This window comes from Pygocentrus nattereri, chromosome 12 (assembly GCF_015220715.1).
Source record: "Pygocentrus nattereri isolate fPygNat1 chromosome 12, fPygNat1.pri, whole genome shotgun sequence".
Taxonomy (NCBI): Eukaryota; Metazoa; Chordata; class Actinopteri; order Characiformes; family Serrasalmidae; genus Pygocentrus; species Pygocentrus nattereri.
In genome coordinates, this window is record NC_051222.1 from 38,082,477 (window position 1) to 38,095,071 (window position 12,595).

General features: G+C 41.5%; 1 protein-coding gene across 1 annotated transcript; it reads right to left on the minus strand.

Annotated features, from left to right (window-relative positions):
• Nucleotides 1-9,007: 9,007 nt before the first annotated feature.
• LOC108443531 (CMRF35-like molecule 8) lies at nucleotides 9,008-12,211 on the minus strand. Its single transcript, XM_017724283.2, has 7 exons — nucleotides 12,067-12,211; nucleotides 11,634-11,927; nucleotides 11,181-11,504; nucleotides 10,553-10,618; nucleotides 9,972-10,073; nucleotides 9,790-9,833; nucleotides 9,008-9,342 (listed from the first exon to the last, which is right to left on the minus strand). Exons 1-7 carry the CDS (start codon nucleotides 12,107-12,109, stop codon nucleotides 9,085-9,087), a joined length of 1,131 nt encoding a protein of 376 aa, XP_017579772.2. The 5' UTR covers nucleotides 12,110-12,211; the 3' UTR covers nucleotides 9,008-9,084.
• Between the last annotated feature and the right edge of the window lie 384 nt (nucleotides 12,212-12,595).

Here is a 12,595-nt window from a genome sequence, read left to right on the forward strand (position 1 = left end):
TCCATCTTGCCCTATCCACTGCCTCCTCTACTTTTACACCAACCATCTCCATGTCCACCTTCACTACATCCATACACCTTCTCTGAGGTCTACCTCTTCTCCTTCTACCCAACAGCTCCATCTCCAACATTCTTTGACCAATATATCCACTATTCCTCCTCAACACATGTCCAAACCATCTCAACCTGGCCTCTCTGGCTTTATCTCCAAACTGCACCACCTTCACTGTCCCTCTGATCTGCTCATTTCTAATCTTGTCCAGCCTTGCAACTCCCAACGAAAATCTCAGCATCTTCATGTCCGCCACCTCCAGCTCAGCCTCCTGTCTTTTAGACAGAGCCACAGTCTCCAAACCATACATCATAGCAGAATGCACTACTTTCTTGTAAACCTCCCCTTTCACTCTTGCTGCTATCCTTCTGTCACACATCAGCCCTGACACCCGTCTCCACCCACTCCATCCTGCCTGCACCCTCTCCCTCAATTCTTTTTTCCACTGTCCATTGCTCTGGATGGTTGACCCAAGATATTTGAAGTCAGGTGACCAACAGAACCACAATGAAATAATACGTATCTGCGACAAATGTATGTACATGTACAAAATATAGCAGAGGACAGTAAACTAAAATGAATAACCCAACAAACTAAACAGCATGAAAACAACCCCTCCCCTGCCAATCAAACAGATAGCACACAAAGTTTTCAAGAAAAAACAATGTCCATAGACTATTGAGCATGGGCTTTGGTTTAGAGTAATCCTTACAAAAGAAAATAACTTGGTACCACCAGTCAAATAGCAGTCCATGGAGATTGCAGCTTATAGGAGACGTAGGCCCAATGGGACAGATATAACATGAGGTGAAGCAATGCACCAAGACTGAGCAAGCCTTCAAATAGCTCTCAGTTTCTCCTGACAACAGCCTCCGCATTTATGCAATATCTCCTTCTGCATAAGAAGTTAAAGTGAGTCCCCAAACACCATACTTTTAGCATGTTAGCATTAGTGTGCTAGCATTAGCATCCCTCCCATAAACACATGGACAGAAAACAGTAAATCTTTTAAGACATCCAAAAAAAAAAAAAAGAAAAAACACAATGAGCCTGAAACACTAGGTTTCTTAAAAAGGAGATTTTCCAGCAAAAAGAAAATGTGCCTGAAGGTCAAACTCTACCACTTCTTCCCTGGCTTCCTCCATTTATACACCTGACAAAAGCAACCTCTGTACACTAGCCCCGAGTGGATATGAGGAGCAAAGACCCCAAAACACTACTTGGCATCAGAAATACTTGATGCTGGTAACCAGGTTGGTTACATACCCCGCCCCTCAAGAGTCGACCCAACCATTCGAGGTGCTCTATATGGATGGTGTCGACCTGACTAAGATTACTGAGGTAAGTAACCTGGTAGTTCAATGGAATTAGCTGCTTATCTTGGCTGCATCCTTCCATTTTTCAGCTAGCTTGGCAGCAAACCCAGAATCGGCTCAAGACAAAGGGGTGAGACCTCATCCAGACCAGATCACCCTCGCTGAACTCTTCCATCTTGCGGAAATGGTTGTAGTACCTGGCCTGTTTGTTCTGAGCCTTCTCCACATTCACCTGTATTTACTGGAAGAGGTCTTGCTGCCTTTTGATGACTGCTGCCTGCACTGGGTCAGGTGGCAGGCTCAAAAGTTGCTCCAGAGATCATTTGAGCTTCCTCCCCAGTGCTAATTCTGCTGGCATTAAATCAGTGCTCTTCTGCCTTGTTGTGTTAATATTAAAGCAGACCTCAGGGAGCCACTGGTCTTGAGGGTCCGGTTGACTCGCTCAGTCAGATTGGTTTGTGGTTGATAGGCCGTGGTAAGTTTCTGAATCACACCCCACTGCTGACAAGTGGTATGGAGCAGATGGGAAGTGAATTGGGCTCCCTGATCTGACAAGATAGGCAGGTTCACTCCACTGAGTGAACACCTCATTAATTAAGATGCAGGCAATGTAGGGTGCTTTGGCAATACAGATGGGGAACAGTTCTTGGGTAGTGGGCCCAAAAGGTCTACATCCAACATATACTCAGGCTCAAGGAGGGGGGTGGACTGTAGCTATCCCGAAAGCTTGGAGATGCATGGTTTTTACTTCTGGAAAGTCTCACATCCCATCAGTATGCTCACATAAGTATGCCCACACATCCTTCCAGATGGGAGGCCAGTACGCCACCTCCAACAGTCGTGATAGTGTCTTCAGTTGTCCTAAATGTCCGTTCAATGAATCGTCATGGGCATATTGCAGGAAAGCCCTTCGGAACATGTTTGGGACCCCCACTTGCCAACTCTAACCCTGATATTGCTTGGGCACTTCTCTGAATAAAACACCATTTGTAAAAACAAAGCAAATACAGACTTCCCTCACTTTTGGGTTTTCACCTTCTTGAAGTGGATAGAGGGTATGATTTAACTCCTGCTCCCTGGCAAGTTTTGCCCAGCCTACTGGCAAGTCTTCCAATACAGCCCTGGCTACCTGGTAGGTGGCCAGCCTACCCTCCCCCTGCCTGTTGTGGATGCGGGAGAGAGTGTCAGGCACAATGTTGCATTTTCCTTTGTGGTAATTGACAGAAGCCAAATCCTTGCAGCAGCATGGCCCACCGGGTCCTTGAAGATAGTTTAGGGTGGTTTAAAACCTAGGTGAGCGCAGCATGGTCTTTGACTACCTGGGAGTGCCATTCCTACAGCTACACCCTCCACTTCTCGATGGTCCACATAACAGCAAGGCATTCCTTCTCTGATGTGATGTAATTCCTTTCGACCCCTCACAGGAGTCTTGAGGCATATGCAATGATATGCTCTTGCTCATTGATTTCCTGGGAGAGTACAGCACCAAGCCCCACCTCTCTGGCATTAGTTTGAAGTTGGAAAAGTTTTTTGAAGTCTGGGGGAATCAGGACTGGGATGGTGGTCAACACCTGCTTGATATCCTCAAAAGCTTTTGTACACTCTTCAGTCCATGCCCAGGTTATGTTCTTCTTCAGGGCATTGAGGACAGTGGCTCTTTCAGTGAAGTGTGGAATGAACCGGTGGTAGCACTCCGCATCCCCAAGAACCTCTGCACCTCCTTGACAGACTGAGGTTGAGGAAAGTCCTGCACTAGTTCCACTTTACTGGGCTCCGTGCTTATGCCCTCCCTGAAGAGCATGTGACCCAGAAAGCTGCGAGATGTTTGTAGCAGGTTGCACTTTTTTAGGTTTCGCATTAGTCCTGCTTGACAGACACATGAACACTTTGAGACAGTGGCAATGGTGTTGGACAGAGGAGTAGATAACAATGTCATCTATATAGATGAAGCATGACTTCCCCTTCAGGTCTCTTAAAACAGTCTCCATCAGGGGAAACATTGTGGCAGCATTCTTGAGGCTGAATGGAAGGACCAGAAATTCATATATCCTCACAACTGAAAAATGGTGACTTCTGGATACTGTCTCTCTCCAGGGTGACCTGCCAGTACCCACTCCTAAGGTCAAGGGTACTGAAATTAGTTGCACCATGAAGGGACTCCAGGATCTCCTGTACTTGTGGCATCAGGGACCCACTGAGGTGGGTTTTAGCATTGAGTCCACACAAAACCTTGTGCCTCTATCCTTCTTGGGCACCAGAACTACTGGAGCAGCCCATGGGGACGTGAATGGTTGGATTATGCCTTTCCTGATCATATCCTCCATTTTCCCCTTGATTAAGTGTTGTGTCCCTACTGACACTCGGTAGAGCCTTTGACAGAATGAGAGTTCATCAATGTTGGTGATATGATGAACCTTCATTGCTCGTCCCAGCTTGGTGAAGCACACCAATGGCCATTGTTGTAACAGATTTCCCAGATATTGCAAATGACAGTCCAAAGCATTAGCCTTGGCCATCAGCCTTTCTACATGTCGTAACTCAGTGTCAGGGGCTATTCTAACTAGATGGGCAACATGGAGCTGCACGTTGGCCATAGGTGGTTGTTCATTGTTGAAGGTATTAGCTTTGTAGAATTGGGCTATGAAACCTCCTGGCAAGCAATAGGTAGCATTCTGGAAATCGATGTACATGGAGGTATATGCTGCTCAAAGTGGCAATCTCACTGACCTAATCTCATCGGGTGACAAATGGTCTAACCATGAAATCTAGTAGGAGTGGGGTCTCAGCCCCAATTTCTGACTGCAGGTTTGCCATAACACACAAAACACAGACACAATTAGCACCAACAGCAATATCTCAGATTGTCCCTGTTCAGGCACTACAGGTGTTTATAGATATATAGAGGCAGCCAAAGAAGTGTGTAAGGTGACCAACAGAACCACAGTGAAATAGGAAGTATCTGCAACAACTTTTATCTACATGTACACAATGAAAGGACAATAAAGCAAAAAATAAATATATATAACAACAAACAAACCAGCATGAAATCAAAAACGTCCCCTGCCAATCAAAACACTCAGAGCACACACAGTCTTTCAAGAAAAACAATGGCCATAGAGTATTGAGCATGGGCTTTGGTTAAGGCAAATCCTTTAAATAAATAAATAATATAAAAAACAAAACAAAACAAAAAAAACACAACTTTGTCCCACAAACAAACTTAACGCAAAATATCGAATTAACCATTGCTCCATCTTTTTTTTTTCTCTTCCCATTTTGTGTTCTAATAATTTATACTAATGCCATTTGCTATTCTGTGTCAACCAGAGGAGGATGGGTTCCCCTTCTGAGTCTTGATTCCTCCCAAGGGTTCATCCTCTGGCTCTTAGGGAGTTTTTCCTTGCCACTGTTTCCACTGGCTTGCTCACTGGGGCTTGGACCTGGATTTTTCTTTAAAGCTGCTTTATAATAGCACCTTTTGTAAAAAGCACTATATAAATAAACTTTGGCTTGACTTAACAAGCTGTGGAGAGTTAACCTGGTCTCATACCATCTACTTTTGCCCAGGTCTATGCATTTTATGTTTTCTGCCTGAAACCAGTTCTATGTAGTCCCTTTTTACTTATCGTATCACCTTCAGCCTTACATCTGATTGCGAGAGCACTTGCTTATACAGTCAGGTGCATTCTAAACTTCTGACAAGTCTGAGGGAGGATGTAATGTCTGGGGGACTGGGAAGGTTACAGCCCAGAGGAGCAGTTTTGAGTTTCAGCTTAACATATTTTGGACTCTGAATTGATTCAAGAGTCTACATTTAACTTGTGAGGGAATATCTGGAGCAATTCCTCAGGGAAGGGGTCCTTTGACAGGCCAGTATCAGTGTGCCACTGGCAAGAGCCTCATCACCCATGCTGTGGTCAATGACCACTGGATGGGAGCAGAGAGCCACCTCTGGGTAATTAAAGACAACCAGTCACACATGTGTTCAGCTCTACTTAAGAGGGGCTTTTTGTTCTATGCTCAGTCATGAGTTTGCATGCCATATGCACACACCCCTTGATCAAGCCCATATTTGTGTAATTACTCTCAGGTCTCCTAGAGTTTGCTCCTGGTCCTTCTAAGCTTCACTCTTGAGACATCTCTGACAATTTCCTTCCCTTTCTTATGCATTTGGTGAGCCCCACTTTCAGTTTAGTTTTTGAGTGGTGGTGTAGTTCAGCTTGCTACAGACCGGTCAGTGACCTTCTAGAACACAGTTCAATCCCAGTGTAGGGAGGTCGCTTGGTTTCTCCTCTTTGGAGTAGTTTTAGTTAACGTTTCTCGCTGGAACCTTTGCCAGCATTTTTAGATTTTGTTTAGTTATACTATGCATTTTGCTTTTGACTGCCATCTGCCCTTGTGCTCTGCCCTTGAGGTCCCCATCTGTCCACAGCCAGTGGTTCAACCAGTAATGCTTTGCTTACCCCATACCTGAAGGTTTCAATTCCTTCTCTGGGCGAACCCCCTCTACACATCCACAGATTACATTACACTGGAATGTTTAAAATAGAATGTACAAGTAAATACCTGAAAACAAGCAGTGCTGTGTTTTGCCAAGAAAAGGATTAGGAAAATCTGGTTTATTAAACTTTGTTTAAACTTTTGACTTTTGGCTGTCACTAGTGGCTGGATAACACCATGTAACAATTTTCAAAAAAAATTTTGTTCCCAGTTGTTAAGTGTGTTTTCCTGATTGTTTGTACCCTAAATGAATAGAAAAAAGTTATTATTCCCTGTAAACTTTGCTTTTGTGGTCAGCACAATGATATTTTGAAATTGATCTATTTTTAAGGATATTCGCCATATTTCAAGATACTTAAGAAGCTTCTGTAATTGTGAGAACTATCAAGAAGTTTCTAGTACTGTCCAGAATTATCTAGAATTTTCTGGGACTGTACAGAATTGTAGGCAGCTGTATAACTACAGTTATATAGGGCCACTATAGCCCTTCCTGAGAGACGGAGAGACATGATCTAATTGATTGGGATTGCATAGTAAGTGGGCAACAGCCAACACAGACAAAGGGGAATTGACCTAGACAGACAGGTGTGAATTCATTCTCTATTCAGATTCTGATAACGACAGTATTCACACTTCACCCCACACCCATTACAGGAGGAGCTTAGGAAGGACCACTACTTTCAAATGTATATATTGTGTGTTACTCTGCTACCGGGTGATCAGTCTTGCTCTGCTGAATCCTCAGTACACTCTTGTACTTTGATACTGCATGGAATAAAGATTGACCATTTTTATCGAGTTTGGAGAGACATCCTTTTTCCTTACAGTACACAGCAACTTAGTCAATTTAGATGGCATCAAGAGGTTGCATACATCCAGCAGACGCATTTTGCTATGTATGTGGCCATTTTATAAAGACAAGAGCGAAAAAGTACTCTGTGGAAGCATCTGCTAAGATGTGTGAGGCCTACAAAGCATACTTCGGCATGCCTGTTGGTGACCAAGACAAACCATGGGCTCCTCATTTCACATGTGAGCACTGCAAGAAAACTCTTGAAGGTAAGCGGGTAAATGATACTCTCTTAAATAGCAAATTTAAATTTTTATTTTGCAAAATTTTTAAATCAGTTAAAGTTTAAAAGAGCTTTAATTAACACCTTTTCACATGTTGTAGTTAAATATATCAAATATATACAGATATATTTTATTGTTTGATATATAACAGATTTCAAACTGTGTTAATGTCGCACATACCACTAGTCATTAGTGTGAAATAGGCCTAAATCAAATTCTCAATCCAAATTTTATTTTGTTTGCTTATAGTTTGGTACAGGGGAGAGAAGAGAGCCATGCATTTTGCTGTCCCAAGAATTTGGCGTGAACCGACTGATCACTCAACAAATTGCTACTTCTGCATGGTGGATCCTTCCAAACGTCGCACTGGCAAAAATGCAACGCCTGTAACGTATCCTGACATTCCTTCATCTATTGCCCCAGTACCACACTGCCCTGAACGTCCTGTACCAACACCTCCAGACAGAGCAACACCACCTTCAGAAGAAAGCAGCAGCTCAGACACCCAGGAAGATGTTGAAGATCACGATTTCTCTTCATGTGCAGATGAGGAGCGGAAGCCATACTACCCTAACTAAAAAGACCTCAACGATCTGATCAGAGACCTTGGTCTCACCAAGTCCAACGCTGAGCTTCTGACATCAAGGCTCGAGCAATGGAACTTATTAGATGAAAGTGTCCAAGTCACAGGTCAGAGGAAACGTCACCAAGTTTTTTCCACCTTCTTCAGTCATCAAGATGGACTGTGCTTCTGCAACAATGTGGCTGGTCTATTCGAGGCAATAGGTATCACCTGTAACCCGAATGAGTGGCGTCTCTTCATAGACAGCTAATGCTAGAGCCTCAAAGCCGTGCTGCTTCACAATGGGAACAAGTACCCATCTCTTCCTGTAGCTCAGTCGGTGCACCTGAAAGAGGAATACACCAGTGTCAAGATGTTGCTAGGTGCCTTGAAGTATGATGAGTATGGCTGGGAAGTTATTGGAGATTTCAAAATGGTGTCATTCCTGATGGGCCTCCAAGGTGGTTTTACTAAGTATCCTTGCTTTATTTGCCTTTGGGACAGCCGGGATACTAAAGCACACTACCACAGGCGGGACTGGCCTCAGCGGACAGAGTTCACTGTGGGGAAGAACAATGTAAAGGGGGAGCCACTGGTGGACCCACGCAAGGTGGTGATGCCACCACTACACATCAAGTTGGGGCTCATAAAACAATTTGTCAGGGCTCTAGATAAGGAGTCGAGAGCTTTCAATTACCTCCAAGATCTTTTCCCTAAGCTGTCTGAAGCAAACATCAAAGCTGGTGTCTTCGTCGGACCACAAATCAAGAAGATCATAGAGTGCAGTGAATTTCCCAAGAAGCTGAATAGGAAGGAGAGAGTGGCTTGGAACAGTTTTGTTGCAGTGGTTTGCGGCTTCCTAGGCAATCATAAAGATGAAAACTATGTACAACTGGTCCAGACTCTGATAAAGAACTATGCTGCAATGGGCTGCAGGATGTCACTCAAAATCCATATCCTTGATGCTCATCTTGATAAGTTCAAAGAGAACATGGGAGCTTATTCAGAGGAGCAAAGTGAGCGCTTCCACCAAGACATTATGAACTTTGAATGCCGTTACCAAGGACAATATAACAAGAACATGATGGGCGACTATATTTGGGGATTGATTTGTGAATCTGATTTGCAGTATAGTCGTAAATCTCGGAAAACCACACACTTCTGAACAGTTTTTGGTAATCTGTGTAAATTTGCAATGCCTATAGTGTTCTTAGTCTGACTGTATAAATGAGAAGATGCAAAATCGTCTGTTTCTATACTAAAAATTCATAATTTTTGTTGCCGTGGTCACAAAAGCGAAGTTTATGATGAATGTAAGCAATTTTTAATTTGTTTTAGACATAAGCAATTGGAATATAACATTAAAAAGCTGGGAACAAAACTTGTGTTACATAGTGTAATTAATAAACAGAATGGACAAAGGTGAGATATACATCAAAAGGGTATTTATTAAAAACAAAAATACATTAAAAAATATCAAAAGTTAATATTTTTTTATATCGGACAGTAGCAGAAGTTAAGATGGGGAAAAATTAAATAATGTAGAACTTTTTTGTCAATATTATTACTTCTCAAACTAATTCATGTGAAAATGATTGTGGCGTACTCAGTAGCAGATTCCTCCTGACTGAAGACGACTGCGGTATCAGAGGGTGAAGCTGGATTCTTCTGGAAACTCACCGTGGTGTAAGTGGGGTCTTGGTCTTTCAGTGGTTGTACATTGGAGTGGATCTGTGGATCTGAACTGTTTGTGGCTGATGAAGTATTTGCATAAATTCCAAAAGCAGAAACATGACTGGTGTGTTCAATCTCCTCAGAGTTACTGTCCACAGGGGGAACCTGGACAAGAAATATGAAAAACAGCATATAATTAATATATATATATATATATATATAATTCATAAAACTACCACACACACTGTTGTGCAAAATAGACCAATCCTTAAATAGAAAAAAAAAATTAAGCTTAATGGCCTCAAAAAAAATCAATAGTTAGTCAATTAGCAGGAATTAAACAAATACATGCAGTAAGTTAGTGTGGAAGAGCCTTTCACTTTGATTTGTATAAATTGTCACTTTGTGTTTGTGTTTATTTTATCTTCTTCTTATTTTAACATTTATTTAAATCTACCAATTTAATATTTTTGTTTATTTAATTTATTTACAAATTATTATTACTATATATATATATATATATATATATATATATTTTTTTTTTTTTTTTTTTTTTACATGGAAGTACGTATACATGCACACACACACACACACGCAATGACAATTTCTCACCTCTTTAATGTCCTCCAGCTGCGTCCCAGGTGAATAATTTCTGTCTGTAACAGAACCAGTAAAACTCAGTGTCACTTAACTGACCTACTCAATGACAAATGCATACAGGTGACATAAGAACAACTGTGGCTCTGATTGTATGTGTGTGTATGTGTGTGTGGGGTGTGTGTATGGGGGGGTACCTTGGTGCCTCTTGTGTCTCATTTTATAGAAGATCAGTGCTGAACCTCCAATCAGTAGCAGAACCACACAGACACACACAGAGAGGATGATGACAGAGGAACCTGGAGAGACAGACACAGAAAATATCAGAGAAACATTTTCACACATGAACACAAACAGCTTCATGTTTTAGTGTATATACAGTTCTGTTCTAGACGTCTGAATGAAATCACATTTAAAAGCCCTTTTATCTGGGCAGTCTGGCTTTATTTGCTCTGACAAACACTAAAATTGTATATGTATAACTACAAATAGCAGTAATGCCTTTAAAAGTGTTTAACTATTTCCAGACGTCTCCTCACAGCAGCCCAGTATCATGTGTACTTGGTTCCATTACTCAGTTCTTGGTTTGGTTCTGTCAGTCCTTCATCAAGTTAAATCAGGTTTGTTGTTGGTGGAATTGAACAAATCTATGAGACGTCTGAGAGCGTTAAGGAGAAATCTGGACCCGCTGTCCTTAAAACTAGCTCCAAAGAACCTTCTTAACCTTCTTCACTACAGTAATGTGGATCTGCATTTGATTTAGCATGAATGTAGGTACTTGGTGAATCTGAGCTCCTACTGAACTGATCTTCATCAGGTGGGACTGATGTTGGTGCCATCGATGCTGTAAAAACATACAAAGCATAATACATTAATCCTTTATGATGTGTGTAAATATGGATAGATTTGATCTAATAAAGGTGTTACACTCCTGCTCTGGGTGAATATCACTGTCCTTAACTGACTATTAATAATATGTTAAAAGGCCACAATTCATTTTAATGACTGCACTGGAAAATGTGCCTCTCTCTCTCTCTCTGTCTCTCTCTCTCTCTCCCTCTCTGTCTCACTCTCCCTCTCTCACTCTCTCTCCCTCTCTCTCCTTCTCTTTTTGGTAGTGATGACGTTCAACATATGTGGGCAGACGAGCTGTGGTTATGATGATAAACTGACTCTGTAGCTTCCTCCTTCCTCTGAGCTCTAAAGAAAATCCCCTTCATTCTCATAAAGCAGTTCTGAACAAGCAGCCGTGTTGCAATATAATGTTTTTAATAGAATAAATATTTATTCTCCTTTACTGAGTAGAAATCAGCTACAGCAGAACACATCACTCATACTACTTACTCTAATCCTGAATAAACAGTGAATAAATGCAGAAAACAATAGAACATTTTACTGTATCTCACCAGTGACCCGTAGCTGAGTCTCTGTGTAGAGGGAGCAATACATGACCGAGTCTCCTCCAGTCCACACTGCACAGTAATAAACTCCTCCATCATCTTCTCTCACATCACTGATTCTCACACTGACAACTGCAGAGCTTCTGTCATCAGAGATGGAGAATCTGCCCCTCTGAGTCTCTCTGGTATGCAGTACATGTTTAAAATCTCGACCATCCTGTTTAAATAAGTACTTGATGTGTCTCTTAAACTCCTCTGGATATGAACAGCTGATGGTGACCGTCTCTCCCAGATAACCAGACACAGACTTTGGCCCCAAACAACACGGATCTGTCAAACATACAAAAACTAAACTTAATTATAATAATTCATGACACAGCTACTCTATTTAAATATAACATTTTATTTACATTTTAACTGTGAGGCAAATTTAATTTGTAAGATGTCAGAGTTTCTCACTTTCATTCACTTCCAGGTTCACATCATGACTCCACTCTCCAGTCTCTCCACACCGATATGATCCAGCGTCCTGTAAACTCAGGTTTCTGTAGATCACTGTAAGAACTCCACTGGAGCCACGAAGAGAAAATCTACCTTCATGATTCCAGGTGTTCAGTAATTGCTTGAAATAAACACACTGATCTGCTGGTTTCTTACAGAAATATTTAGGATTCCATCCGTAATCCTCATGTTTGCAGAAGATTCCAACAATACCTCCTTTGTAGCCAATCACATTAAAGCAGCTCACTGGACCTGCCAATCAAATATAGTATGTTAACTCATCTCTCTGATCTCATGAACTTCAACCGAACTTCACTACTTCTTCAGTTTTCCATCAAAGTTAGTGCAGCACTGCATCTTCCAAATAGAGAAAACCTGTAGAATAACTGACCTGAGATCAGGTAGAGGGTGAAGATGAGGAGGAGGATCTCCATCCTGAACTGAACCTTAGCCTCTGTGATGTTCACTAAACTCCAGCCAGTGTTTTCTATTCTTCTCCTCAGACTTGAAGTCTACCCTTCTCTGTAAGGCGTCGTCCTCTCTTTATGTTGTGTCTCTGCTTTGGTTGCTTCCTGTTTCTCTGTTAAGAGTCAGAGTTGCTCAAACTCTTAGCTCCTCCCAGCAGCATCACTCACCACAGATTAAATTGAACACACAGGATATTACAAGATTATGGCTGTGTCGTCATATGCAGACACAATAACATGGATGTAGGCCTTGGTTGAACAGTACATGTAAACCATGAATATTACCAATAATTAATTATTGATCACATTTAGTGCGGTTCACTCTTCTCATAGTTCATATATATATGTATATCTATATATCTATATATATCTATATATATATATATATATATATATATATATATATATATATATATATATATATATTTGTTTATACTTATTGTTCAGTGACAT